The 15,245-nt window shown below is 40.6% G+C and overlaps 1 protein-coding gene across 1 annotated transcript in view; it reads left to right on the forward strand.

Annotated features, from left to right (window-relative positions):
- Positions 1-15,245, forward strand: part of fat3b (FAT atypical cadherin 3b) — a 102,766-nt gene that overhangs the window by 70,377 nt on the left and 17,144 nt on the right. The window contains exons 20-26 of the mRNA XM_072659515.1: positions 94-371; positions 2,427-2,811; positions 4,055-4,220; positions 4,743-4,874; positions 6,356-6,513; positions 8,317-8,794; positions 9,928-10,081. Coding sequence (XP_072515616.1) covers positions 94-371; positions 2,427-2,811; positions 4,055-4,220; positions 4,743-4,874; positions 6,356-6,513; positions 8,317-8,794; positions 9,928-10,081 — 1,751 coding nt within the window. The remainder of the gene's footprint in view (positions 1-93; positions 372-2,426; positions 2,812-4,054; positions 4,221-4,742; positions 4,875-6,355; positions 6,514-8,316; positions 8,795-9,927; positions 10,082-15,245) is intronic.

Here is a 15,245-nt window from a genome sequence, read left to right on the forward strand (position 1 = left end):
TTATTGAATAAGTGGCATCTCTACTGGCATATCTGACATTTATAATCTTCTACATCTGATCCCCACATTGATCTTGTTGATTTTACGAGGAAGGCCCGGGACTCAGGGAAGCCTCGGCTGTCATCATCGTCCTTCGTGTTTGTACGTGTGATTGGAGACAGCCTCTTCAAGCCGGTGGCCTTCCCTCTGGAGATCAGCGTGGTGATGGCTGCAGACGTCTTCCCTGGCGGCATCATTGGCAGGATCTATGCCACCGACCGAGACGAGAACGACGTGCTGTCCTTCACGCAACGGCCTCAGCCCAAGAGCTTGTTCAAGATCAACCGGCAGGATGGCAAGATTGTGGCCCTCAGCGGCCTGGAGCCTGGCAGGTAGAAGGGTGGAGAACCAGTTTTTCCTCTAACACTGCATAAGTTATTCTCTATTAATTCAAAATATCATTGTAGCTGTTTCTGGTGTTTGTAGTGTGTGTATGTAGTGGTGATGTCCCAAATTGCTGCTGTGGAACAACAACACATTTGGCATACACAAACAGTGGCATGTCCAAAACTCATGCTGTATCATTATTCTGATTAATAAGAAAAACAACAAGCACTTCCCAATCCAAACAGTGTTCTGAACATGAACATTCAATCACTCAGACAGAATCTATGGGCAGCCAACTTGTCAGCAACCTTGCAGTGTCTGTTATGTAGCAGTGTAAAACACAGAACTGCTCAGAACCCGCAGATTTGCTACATTGATTTAAGCAAGCGACTCAGGCAAGGGCATTGGCCCTTGTCAGTCACATGTGTTTACTGTGTGTAGTGTGTATTTTAATCCCAATCCAGTTCCGAGTGTTTTTTAACCCCAGTGTTCAGAGCGCCATCTGGTGTCCTCAAGTAGCCATTAACAGACATTATTACCTAGCAGTGCAGACATTCTCAGAAGGTAAATAAAGGAGTTTAGAGTCTGCAGCGTGGAGCTATTTTACAGTGAAACATGAAAACCGCTCATGATATCGAAACCTTTATAAAACTATCACTGAAACCAGTGGGAGAACCGTACACCTATCTTACACTTATCTTGTTTTTAAACCAAAGCTAACTCTAATGCTAATACACACACGCTACAGAAACCCAATCAAGGCACATTTACCCACTATACTTTTACATCAGGAGACCAACACAGATGTCGGTCCAGAGTGTGTACCACTGCACACACACTGGAAGTGACTTGACTGCAGTGTTGTAAAGGAGCTGGGAGCTGGTTGGTCAGGGAGGATATACTGTAAAACACTGTAAAACACACTGTAAAACAGTTATTTTAAGAAAAGTCTCTACTAAGCTGTTACTGTTACTATAAATAATTTATATATAAGGATTTAATCTAACTGTGGGGCTGTATAATTTATACAAACACAAAGATCAGATTGGTATCGGCTGATACTCAGCAACAAAAGACTAGGATCAGATTGGGGGACTAAATACATTGATCAGGACAGGACTACTCTTCACTTGCATTCAGTGTTCCTCCAATTAAAGAAAAATATTACGTATTACAAACTTGGACTGTAAAGATGACGATATAGCCCTGAAGTATCATCCTAAAGTAAACCACACTGTTCAACCCCCCAAAAAATTTAAATAAACAACAGCGTGTGATTTTAATGAGACAACTTGCTAAACTGCTACACTGCATTAGAGCTGCTGCCCCATCTAGGTGTCTGTTTATGAGCGGGGCTAATCCGAAACAAAGCATAGATGTAACATTAATGTTATTAACGCTACTGTAGAAGATGGAAAACCAACATAACAGACAACACTATCATTTCATGTCACCATAAAAAGAAGCGAATAGAAAGAAAGTAATTTGAGTTACAGAGCAGCCTTCACACAGAATTCCTCCAAAATTATGCTTAACACTTCAAGACTCAGTAACTACAGGAACTTCTGTACAAACTGGTGGGGATATTCTTTGGTCCTGTTTGTGTTCCTTAAAAAAGGGGTTAACTCAACTGAGAATCAACTTCGCATTTAGATCATGTCATAAATGTATGATTGGGTATTTTGGTTTGCGTCTTTGCGATCGGTTTTAAGAGATACTGCACAATAAAGAGGTTTGACTGTGTTGCTGCAACAATAGTGGACATCTAACAAATTCTTCATTAGGTTTGCTCTTGCTGATTCTCCCTATTCAAAGATTTATTGTAGCTCCAATCTGATCCACCTAATTCTCTCATTCCAAATCTCCTGAAAGCTTCATTAACCATCAAAGCTATTGGTTAAAATGCCTTTTAATGTAATAACCTCTTTAAACACTAAAATCCCCAGGCATATATTATTTTATATTATCCAGCAATTGCATAGACAACAAAGCAAACAGGCAGATTATCACATTAACATTATCGTTGATATTTCACTAGTAAAACTCGGAAATCTCTCCAGGTACTTCATGAACGCTACAGTCAGTGACGGCCGCTTCTCAGTGACAGTGGACGTGGCAGTGCAGGTGGAGCAGGCCACAGAGGAGATGGTCCAGAATGCGGTCACTCTGCGCTTTCAGGACCTTTCCCCGGAGGACTTTGTGGGCCTGTACCTGCAGGATGTCAAGAGAGCTCTGCGGACCGCGCTGGGGGGAGCAGGGCTGGGTGCTGGAGGTGTTGCCCAGAGCCCAGACCCTCTGCATATTCTGGGGGTGCAGCCAGTGGGGCGCACCTCACAGCTTGAGGTGCTTCTGGCGGTGGAGGCGCCGGACGGAGGCTATGTGGGGCCGGGGGAGCTGGCGCTAAGGCTCGGGGAGGTGCGGGAACAGCTGAGGGGAGCTCTAAAGGTTAGAGATAAAATGATTATCAGTTTTAATGATGTGTTGCTCTATAAAACCTAGTGATAAACACACCGTTTTACATTTTAATATCTTTGATAACAGTGTCCAATTACTGTCCTTATAAAAAGTCACAGTGGAGGTAAATAGCCGTGCAGTTTATACCGTGCTGCAACCGTTTACCTTCGAAACATCCACCAGGATAATATATAGTTACATATCAGGTGTAGACAGTGATATAGCTGTGAATATTTTCATCTTTGTTTAGAGACTGAAAGTCAAGCTGTTGTTGTTTTGCTATATTATTACATAATTACATAGTTAACCCTTTAAACTCCAGGTTTATTGTATAGCTGTATATATTGTGAAGTCCCACAAGGTTCTATGTTAGGGCCTATGAAACAGATTTAAATTCTGACAATAATGAAATGTGCATACATAAAGAGATTAAAGGGTTTATGGGGTTTAAGTAATTTTTTATTAGATATACATTCTGTATTGATACTGTTCATATAGCCTTTTTTTTAGCCAAAAACAACTTGACAAAGACAAAGTATATTTATTCTTTTCAAAACATAAGGCATACAACTTTTCATCAAACACATATCACAGTAAAATATCCCCTCTTTTCCTGCAAACCCACAATTGGTAACAGTTAAAAGTGTTGAATCTGCACTAAAATCCTTGTTTCAGTGAGATACACTCTATATGTCTATGTTTGTGGACACTCTTTCTAATGAATGCAATCAGATACATTTAGTTGCACCTATTGCTGACACAGTATGCAAACACAGCTTGTCCAGTCCCTGAAGAGAAGTACTGGCAATAGAATAGGACTATCTGGAGCAGATAAACATAAACCTATTGGCACCATGCCTAATCCAAGGCATGGGCTGAAGGGGTATAAAGACCCCCCAGCATTGGGTTGGTGATCATCCAACATCCTGACCTCACTAACGTTCTTGTCGCTATATGCAGTCTTCACAGCAATGATCCAAAATCCTTACATTTAGAAGAAACCATGAACCCACAGGTGTCCCAATACTTTTGTCCATGTGGTGTATATGTGAAAAATAAGTAATATTAAATTACAACATGCTGTTGTTGCTGTAACAGCAACAAAAATGGTAATGGTAAATGTTAACATTTCTGTCTATAATATAATTATAATATCTAAAAATAATGATAGTGATAATTTCAATCACTGATATAATTAAGATGGAACTTACTGTACTGTCCCTCATAACTGCAGATGGTGGATGTGGTGGACCAGAGCTGTTCCAGTGAGCTGGAGTGTGGGGACAGGGTGTGTGAGCTCAGCCTGAGTCTGGAGCCCAGTGGCCTGGTCACCTACAGCACGTCCAGAGTCAGCTTCGTTTCGCCACGTTTTACACGGACAGAGAGCTGCACTTGCCCAGGTAACGGCTCTGATTACCTCACACACCGAAATAGTCTTTTCCTTTTAACTACCTGGCCTTGCAGGTCATAATAAGAAGTATAATGGTTCAAGGTGGTGTAAAATACTATGAATTATGGTCACAATGTATACTGGTACAAAGCATTTTTTGAGCATCAAGACATTTTTCAATGATAAATATTATACTATACATTTTTTTTTTACATTTTATTAAAGCTGAGTAAAGTCTGGGTTGGGACAAAAGCAAAGTAGCATTGCTGTCCTGATGTTAAAGCCATTCATAAAATGGAAGTAATCTACTTATGAACTCATGCTGAAGTGCCTATTATTCATGAACGATGATTCCAAACTTTTGAGTGACAGTGTATGTATCAAACATCCCTGAAAGACTGTATTAGCATTCAGCTAAGAGGGTTTTGCCTCGCTAACCACTGTTTACTTTATTTTTCTATGTCATCTTTTCAGCTGCAGGTTTAAAGCACTTATCTTTAGCTTGTGTGTTAACAAATCCTCCCTGTGGCAGGTGGACTATGTCCGTCGTCTTTAGAGCTGTGTGAAGGCCAGGCCTGTCCATCTGACATGCAGTGCGTACGCAGTGGCCCAGCAGCGCCCTCTGTCTGCCAGTGCTTGCCTGGCACGCTGGACCAGTGTGCAGGTTAGTGAGACCCGTGGGCCAGATAAATAAAGGGCTTATTTTTACTTATATTTGCATCGGTTTAATGTGCATTCTGCCCACATACTGTGTAGAGAAAAAAAACATATAAGCCAGTTTACATGAAGTTTACATGGATACACTTTTGATGGGGGTGAACATAGAAATGGGTAGAGCTATTGAAAATGTGGATATCGGGAGGTGTCCTTTTAAACAATGAAAACAGATATAGAGCAGATACAAGGCACATGCCTCAACATGTGTGGGTACAACTGATGTGTGTAGAGTTTCCCACACACAAGTGTGGCCTGCATTTTAAAGTTGGCCTCTGGAGATGATCCAAAGAAAACTACCCTAACCCCTCCTCCTCATCCAGTGTGTTTGCATACACACTTGTATTGTCTGTTGTTATTGTCTGTCTTTTTGGCCCTTGGCCCACCACAAACAAAGCAATTTGGCCCCCAGAGACAAACAGATTAGGCTATGTAGGTGTCTATTTACTAAACCTCCAAATCACAAACACTGTATTTACTGATAAGAGCTTAAATGCTGTCTTGTTGACACCCTCGTCTCTATGGACATATCGTCATTGTGACTCAAAACATCTCGTATCTCCAAAATGGTACGTTTACAGAAGGTAAAAAGTACTGGAGCAATTCTGTTGGTCCATTCTTCATGACAGGTTGATTCAGATTACATTGAGATACAAGGTTTTTGCTTGACACCAGTATGTCTTCAGGCTTGTGATGTTCCAATATTTACACATCACATTAACATTGAGTCATTTAAAGCTCTGAAGCATTTGCACTCCAGTGATGTACTGGCACATCATTGCTGTCCTTATTGCTTCTACCATTAACTCCTTATTGCAGAAAGGTGTATTATTCTTGTACTTCTGTACAAACTGGGGGGGGGGGGGTATTCTTTAGTAAGGATTCTTTATAGGTTTGTGATGGCCCACCTGCGGTCCATAATCTCTTTTAGGGGTTAACTCCTTAGCCTGGGGCCTGCCAGCAGGTAAGATGTGTTATTACAAACTTCTATTACCAAAGAAAAGGCCCACCAGATTGTACAGAAGTCCCTGTAGATACTGAATAATACACCTTAGTGTGTAATAATCCCTTATGCCCCCTCTTTAAGAGTGTTGCATTTCCAACCCTGAACAGAAACTGGATGTCCACTTTCTCTTTTTCTCTTTTGTACTTCATCAGTTATAATATATAGATGAGAAGAGTCATGCTAAGTTGAGGCCATGGTTGGACACCACTCTCTTAGTGCTTGGTCACAAGACTAACCTGAGAACCAGCTTTATCTGATCAAGCTGTTGTTGTTTTCAAACCAAAGCGAAGGATGTGAAGGCATCCCAGTAATACCGATGTCCTGCTGATTTAAACTCAGCAGTGAATGTGTTCAGTACATTGTGTTGACGCTTGTGTTTGTATGCATGCATGTCCTGTTGTATTCTCTGTGTTGCGCTCCGCTAGGTCAGACGTCTCTGAGTTTTGCTGGAAATAGCTACATTAAATACCGGGTGACCGACAGCAGTAAGGGTCAGGACATGAAGCTCGGCCTGAAGATCAGAACCCTGCAGAGCAGAGGAGTCATCATGTACACCCGCGCTGACCCCTGCACCATGCTGAAGGTCAGTACACACACACTTATACACACACACACAAACCCACAAACAAATGTGTGTATTCCTATCTATGTGGGACATTTACTGGGACAATTAGTAAAAAGCATTTTTTCAACACCCAACCAGCCAAGTGTTCACACAGTATTAAAAGTTAATGTTTTCCTATCATCCTGGGTACGATTCAGCACCCCATTCACACACTCTGTACTTTTTATGAGCATTTTCTATAAAATGATGCATCTTTGTAACTAACCTCACCCTGAAGCTCAAACACAAGGTAATAGTTTGGCCTTCAAACTTTCAAGATCTGTAAAAACGTATAACGAGTAAAACAGTATTGTCGCTCACACATAGACACAGGCCACAGCACCCTCCGCAATCCCAAACATGCTTTAATACTTTCATTGGCCAAGGGCAAAGCAAACTGCTGATGGCTTTGTTTTGTACGGCGCCTGACAAAATGCAGTTGATTTCTAAGTGAGCTGGACTGGAACAATCGATAAAGCAGTAGAATTAAATTCAGGATGAGTCATCAGGTAGAGACTGAATGGAATTCCACTCCTACGACATTTTATTATTCTAGAGGCACGAAATATCTTCAGCGTAGTCTGTCTTTCTTGTTCACTGTTTCCTCTTTTATGCTAGAAAGCAGTGGTTGGTTGGTCCTCTTGCAGCCCTGTTCTGCAGTGTAGTGTTTAATTAACACATTCATCTTAACTAGGAAAGGCTTATTAATTAGCAGATGAGTTGAATGCATTATATCTAACCAAATAAGGATGCAGTTTGCATAATGACAAATGGCCTATTTGGGGTGCTGTTATTTGATTCACTTTTTTGCATAAAATAGACCTGATTAAAAAACAATTATAATTTTGTCACTGTTTTTATGGTATGTTGATCCACAGATTAATGTGAATAACACATTTATTTATTATAAATATGTGTAAATACTATATGCCTTAAATGCTACAAACAAAATGTTTTTTTCTCCCACATAATCAAAAATATCACAATCAAAAATGTTAAACATAATAATTAGAATTGGCTTCAAGGCAGCATTAAGTAGAATGCATGTGTTAATGATTGGCAAAAAGGAGTGATTGCTTTTTTTTGCATAGTGTAAAGGAAGTAGCTGAATTTGCAGGTGTATCAAAGCGTATGGCCATACGGCTCTATTCTCTTCAACTCTGTGTCCTGTGGAGTGTTCTTCCAAAAATGTGTTGTGAAGGACCTATGTTGATCCCTACAAACTACAAATTTTTACCTGCCGTGAAACACAACAATAATCCCTTTCGTCAGTGGCTGGGATTTTTGCCACTGCTGATGGACCCACATAATGATACACAGGCAGGCTTTTATAGCCTGATCATCCTTGTGCAGTGCCATCTGCAGGAGCCTAAGGTTACTACCACCTTAAACACGCAAGGTGACAAATCTATTGCTCGGGGAGTTTATCATAGATGATTAAAGGCCTTTCATAGTAATTGTTGCTCGTTTAATATTATGTTTATTGCTCAAATGAGTTGGTTAATAAATACCAGGGTAAATTTCCCATTATCCTATTATCTTCCATTATTTAGTTGTTCAGTAAACGTCCTTTTTAACACCCCACGTTTATCAGCATTAAATATTAGTCGTTTTTTAATAGAGATTTTCAGTAATTTTTTCAGTCTCAAGTTAAATTTCAATTGCAAATAATTTTCAGCATCAATCAAATTACTCCAGTAAACATGTTTCCCTTTCGTAAGCAATTACAGGAATAAACTATGAGCTTTATAATGCCCCCCACATGTGTGTGTGTGTATTCAGATTGAGGAGGGACGGCTGTGGTTCCAGCTCGACTGCGATAACAGCCTGGATATCCTGGGCATTTCGGGCCGACCCATCAACGACGGTGCCTGGCACACGGTGACCCTGGAGCTGACCCGCAACTACACTTTGCTCTCGCTGGACGACAGCTATGTGGAGCGCCGGCGGGCCACGCGGGCCCCCGTCCACCTCTGGCCACTGGCCGCCAACGGCTCGCTGTTCTTCGGGGCACAGGTGGTGCGCGGACCGGTGTCGGCCGGAGGCGGGCAGGGACCCCCGCGCCCACGGGACGGCTTCCAGGGCTGCCTGGGTGCGGCCGTCCTGAACGGAAACGAGCTGCCGCTGCAGAACAAGAGAAGCCGCTATGCGGAAGTGGCCGCCCTCAGTGAGGTGAAGCTGGGCTGTGTGCTTTACCCTGACCCCTGCCTTGGGACGCCCTGCCAGAATGGAGCAGTCTGTGCCAGCCTGCCCTCTGGTGGTGAGATGCAGAGCAAGCATGCTGCAGATGTGTTTTGTATGTGTGTGGATGTGTGTTAAGCTGCTTTTAGAATGAATGAGGGAAAATCACCACACTTTATTTTCAGTGGGATTTTTGCTGCACTGAGCTCAGCGATTGGCAAATAGCCAAGTGTAGTCTGTCAATGTCCAGCGTTGTCATGGTCCAGTGCGAAAGCAGAAGGTGTACATGGAGTATACCTGCCATCCATGTTTTAGTTATCCCAAATCAAGTACTCAAACCAATTGGCTAACTAACTACGCTATTCTGAGCTTGAGTAGGTACAGAAAACACGGTACTGTACAGATACATATATGTTTCTATTTTAGTTAAGTTCAGTCACATATTACACCCATTTTTCACAAGTTAACACAATTCCCTGGGTCTCAATAAAATTTTTTGTTTTTTCTTTGCTTTGGTCACAATATCTCACAAATTAAGCTCCACAGCACTCCTTTCACCCTGTATAGACAGCCTGTTCCCTTAAACGATAATGCAAAGTAACATTTACTTCGCCTTGAGTTCACATCTCACACTACAATGCACAGAGCAGTATTGGGAAAAACTGCTGCGCAGGTTACACATATCTGGGTCATGGGATCAAAACTTAAATCTTACGAGTTTGAGATTATTGAATCTGTGGGTGTTTCTTTTTAAACTAATGTGCTATACACAGTAAAAATGGTCTTTAAGGAAAAAGGCAAAATAACTTGTTAGTCTGTGGTATATATAGCAAGTTTGATTGCTAGCATAGTTGCTAAACCAACTGAAGCTTTAGTAAGTTTTAAAGCTGTGTGATCTTTACCTTACTAAACCTTTAGCTAGATTAGCTATTATGCTTGCTAGCTAGCATCCAAACTACGTAGGCAAGTTGTTTTACCCTTTTACTTAAAAAAAAACATTTAATTTAATTATGTTTATATCCTGCAGAGGTGTGTGAGATGCTTGGGTAAAGTTATTAAAAATCTTGCTCGAATCATCGGAACATTATTTAGGACGTGCCCTGCTCTTTTTTTATATATTTTTTTACAAACAAGTGTGGTTTCTGAACTTTTTCTCCTGTACTGTGTACATATATGTCATGTTGTCTGATCATCACACTTGTGACCCCACAGCGTTTTCCTGCAGCTGTCCCCCGCAGTACACCGGAGCCCGCTGTGAGACAGAGGTCACGTCCTGCGTTCCCACGCCCTGTCAGAACGGAGGAGACTGCAAAGCAGTGGGCAGCACCTTCCTCTGCGGCTGTCCCAGAGGCTTCACTGGACTCATGTAAGAGGACCAGGTTTTACTTAACACACTCTACACTTTTAAAAGCATTGTGTTTGAAAATAGGGCTGGGCGATATTTAAAAATGTTACATCATGATATTTAAAGACATTTTCTTGATACACATTATTTATCGCAGTATTTTGACATACATATTAATGCACTAGTAGCAGCAGATTTTAAAACCTGCTATGCAAATACTCTCCCATACCTAATACAGAGGGGTATTCTGAATCTGCTGCACTACATCCAATTCAACAGAACTAATTACACTCTCTGTAATGAGTCATGCAGTTGGTCAGTGATCTTTAGGCACTGACAATATCCACAACATGAAAAGATTGATCAAATATTGTCATGATGCCTGTATTTGAAAACAACACATACAAGAGTGTCTGATTATTTATGTCCAGTTAAAGTGCTCGTATCCTACATTTGCCTCATATTTTTTTCCCCACTCATCCCCAATCTCTCTATGGGGATGAGTGGTTGGTGTGGCCCAACAGATAATACCACTACCTGCTAGAGCTACCTCACCACGTGGGAGACTGGGGTTTGATTCCCAGTCTGTGCTACACCATACAAGAGTCTTCGGGCAAGACTCCTAACACTACATTGGCCCACCTCTGTAATACGAGTAACCTTGTAAGTAGCTCTGGATAAGAGCGTCAGCTAAATGTAAATGTAAATCTATACCCTTCAAAATTATACAAACATTTTTGTACCAGTGCCTCATGTAGACTCATGTAAAGGACCTCTGCTCTGATTGGCTGTCCTATATTGTGCCTCATTCAAAATCACTGCCTAATTTTTCATTAGTGGGCGGAACTAAATCACTCTAAGCTGAATCGGGAGGATATTGTTTTTGATGATGTCACCAGACCAATTAATGCCAAAAATGCTGATTTTGTAGCTTACTTTCCATATATTGTTTTTTTTTCTTAGAAAGCTGCATGTTACTGACTGTAAACATGTCATTCAGTGTTTTTCATGATGTCAAACGTCTAAAGAAATTTGCATTTACACATTTTCACCTCTTTAGCTTACAGCAGTTTATCTCCACCCATTCACCTTGAGTTATAAGGAGTGTTCCAGCCTGGAATCTGGACAGAACTCATTTACACATTGTCCCTGTTACACACAAAAAAACCTTCTTATCTTTCAGTGGAACTCATTGTTAATAATATTTTATCTGAAGCATTTCTATTTGTCCATTCATCAGAGAATTTTGACGTAATGTAAGGAACAACTGCTATAGTCATATTATATCAAGAAGTGAAAAACTGGACAAAATATTAATGAGGATTCAAAGCACATTAACAGAAACAGTCTGTTTCAGCTTTTTTCCCTAGACTCCAGACTGTTTGCCAAGTGTTTGGTACAATTGTTCAAGTGTGAAGGCTGTAAAAGCTGGGTAAAAACAGTGGTCTGCAGTTGGGTTCAAGTGACTTCTGGTGTGGTCTGTTTCAACACATCTGCTCCTAAGACTATGCTTTAAGTAATGTGATTGGCTCATTTTGTCCCACAAGTCCCGGTTCATGTTTTGTAATGATGGGGAAGGAAACAGAGGAAGGCAGTGTGAGCACCTGCGTTGCGATTATGGCACAAAACATGTCTCTGTGGCTAAAGAGTGAGAATGCTCTTTGTTTGCAGCTTTTCTATTCAGTAGCCGCTTGTAAGCACTGCTGGAATGTTGATAGCCTACCAAAGATGTATATGGTATTTTGTTATATACAAGTTAGCAGTAAATGTACAAAAAAAGTGATGAGTGGAAGTGTGCAATGGATTCACTGAAATTCTCCAGTGTAAAAACAAGCCCCTTCCCAAATGGGCCCAGAATCGACCCTTGTTGCTTCTGAGAGGCTGTTTACACCTTTGCATTAATAAATGAATCAAATCACAATCAGGTTCCACTTCACCACATGAAAAGCAGGATGTAAACATGCCCATGGACGCATTGTGGATCACAATTGGACCACACAAACCACATTCAGAGGCAATCAGAGATGCATCTTGACCACATTTACCTCAAGAGTAAGTGCAATGCGTTTTCTGTGTCCGGATACAGTTAGACAACAGCTGGACTAGGCTTAAGACTATTTATATTACTGTTAGGGATTTTGTTTTTTTCTCTCACTCTGTGTGTGCATGCGTGAGAGTGTGTGTGTGTGCTGCATGACTGGCTTCCAATGCAGTTCAAATAGTAATTTACATTTTCTACTAGAGCTCTTATGGGCATGTGAGAACCATCTAGTGTTCCCCCCCTTTTGTTCCTCTAAAATGGAAATTATGTACTTCTTTAGGGTCTAACCGCAAGAGAATTGGGGGCTCGCCCGGGATCGTGATCGTGAACACATACAAATGTCATAAACGTCAAAACATAAGATATGAAAAGCATATGGGCAACATTTTCTATGTTACTTTTAACAAAACCACTGTTAGTTAGCAGTGTGCTCTGATTTGTATCCCATTGATGTGTTCTAATTACACAGGCACATTAGAGATGCGTGCCAAGCTCAAAATGATTGACAAGCATAATTACTTCATCAGTAGTTGAATTCAGTTTATTCCAGATTAATTAGCTCAGGGAAAAAGTCAAAGATCAATTTTGATTTTTTAAAACAAATCTGTTAGAATATTGATAAGGCAAAAAAGAGCTTTTAACGTTTCCAGTTTTAATAGTGTAGTGCAATCTTTTTTGTACGCACGCAGTCATCAGTCAAACCATGCACCTCCCACACACATGCACACACACACAAAATTATGCATGCGCACACACTTACTCACTAGATCTAATCCCTCAATTCAGTTTCATTTGCCAATTGCACATGTCCTGCTTATTCTTAATTAAGTTCCTCATAATGTCATTATGGCTGGATATAATTATTGATGGATATTGCATTAATTAGAGCTCAGTGATTGCATCCATAGTAATGAGTCAGTGAATATGGGGGGTGAATAAGGAGTGCTTGTCCATTAGAGGGCAGCAGTGCAGTGGCTTTGTCTCTGGACCAGGCTGGCAGTGCTTTACTGTGTTGAATCGAAACCATTTATTTTTGTCATTTTCATCATTTTACACCATGGTTACATTGTTAACACTGTGTGAAATGTAATCCTAATGATATGGGATAAGGTTTTGTTACATTAAAGGATGTGTATAATATAAACAAGGGGAAAGGTGCTTCAACCAGCTGTTTGCAGCTTTTTGGTCCAACCAAAATCAAAAATAAGTCTTTATGCAAAAAGGTACAGCACTGTATACCATACACATGCTTTAAGGTGTTGATCTTTAACTAATAATTAAATGTAAAATGTAAGTGTTGTTAAAAAACCATAGCCATAGCATAGTCAATACAGATCTGACCATTCGTCCTGTGCTATCTGCCAACAAGTTGTTAGCAGCAGGTCCTTTAAGTCCTGTAAGCTGCGAGGTGAAGCCTTCATGAGCATCAGTGAGCCCAAGGTGTCTCACCCTGTTGGTGGTTCACTGGTTGTCTGCATACCAGAAAAAAAAAGAAGAATCACCTAATGTTTTGGAGATGTTCTGACTTAGTTGTCTAGCCATCATAATTTAGTGGTTCAGATTCTTATGCTTGATACGTTTTTCTGTTTTTTAACACATCACCTTCAAGAACTGACTGTTCACTTGCTACCTAGCAGCCACTGTAGATAATCAATGTCTTTCAATTCACCTGTTAGTGGTGCTAATGTTATGGCTGATATGTGCATGTATACAAAAATGAAGATACACAGTTTTTGCTTAACCGCAACCATACTGTATATCACAGCATATTCATCAAGTCAAGTAGGTTTGTGTGTGTGTGTGATGAATTTCCAGCTTCCCATGCCATAAAGCAGCAGACTAGGAATTAATCAAACCCATTTACATAATTTTTTTAAATACATTTTACTCATCGGCAATTTATGTCACAATGTTTTTACAGGGCTTTCAGTTTTTTTTCATTAAGCCTAAGTCCATAAAGTTTAACACCATGCTGGGACGTCTTAAAAAAATGCAATTTTGTGCACCTCATCGTTATAAATTCAAACATTTTGGAGAGTTTTTGAACCCATTGTTTTGCCTTAACGACAGGAGCGAAACAATTAGCGCTTCCGGGTGGGTTTCTTCATATTGCCCAGTATAGTTTCACACACCTAGAGCACTTTCTGTGAATCTCTGCTTTCTTTGTTTTAACTATTTTCAAAGCAATGATCTTTCATTTAAAGCAAGTAAAAACGTGCTGTTACTTTCTGCGGACATGCTTAAGTTCATACAGACCAGCATTCAGGGGCATTCAGGGGGATTTCTTTCCCAAAGTTAAAATATAATTGCCTTACATAAGTGTTTGGTGGTTTAAATTATGCAACATTGCTGCATATAATTACAGACTCTTTCCTTAACGTCATTCATCATTTTAATCAAAAGTTTGACGTCTTTGAAACTTTCCGTCCAACCCTGTGCTTTTTATTTTCTTATCACTTCTCTTATATCTGGTGTTTAGAAATTCTCTTGACCACGGATAATTAAAAGCAGATATTATGCTCTGTGGGTTGCAGTGGGAGGATTTTTATTTTATTTATTTATTTGTTTGTTTATTTATTTAGTATCGCAAATTACAAAACATGCCATTCTAAAACATTAAGCCCCCTGGTGGAGTCTCTCTTTTGGAGCTTAAAAGAGCTTAGATAATGAGAAAAAAATAAAAGGATGGGACAATCCGAGTGTGCAGCTGATATGCATATCGTATTCACAGAGACTCATTTTTCCCACTTGCTTGCCGATATATCTATCAGCCATAACATTAATATTGCCGCCTGCCTAAAACTGAGTAGGTCCCCTTTGAGCCGTCAAAACAGATCTGACAAAGTTCGAAGGCATGGACTCCACAAGACCTCTGAATGCGTCCTGTGGTGTCTGGCACCATGTTGTAAGCAGTAGAGCCTTGCAGTCCTGTAAGCTGAGAGGTGGGGCCCCTACGAGCATCAGTGAGCTTTAGGTGTCCATGACCCTGTTGCCAGTGCACTGGTTGTCTGCTTACCAGAAAAAAAAAATGTTTGCAGACGTTCTGACCCAGTATATAGTTCTTGGTGGCTCAGATTATTATGCTCGATCAATTTTAGATAATGAGAAAAAAGGAAAGGATGGGACAAGCTGAGTGTGCAACTG

The sequence above is a fragment of the Salminus brasiliensis genome, chromosome 16, assembly GCF_030463535.1.
Source record: "Salminus brasiliensis chromosome 16, fSalBra1.hap2, whole genome shotgun sequence".
Lineage (NCBI taxonomy): Eukaryota > Metazoa > Chordata > Actinopteri > Characiformes > Bryconidae > Salminus > Salminus brasiliensis.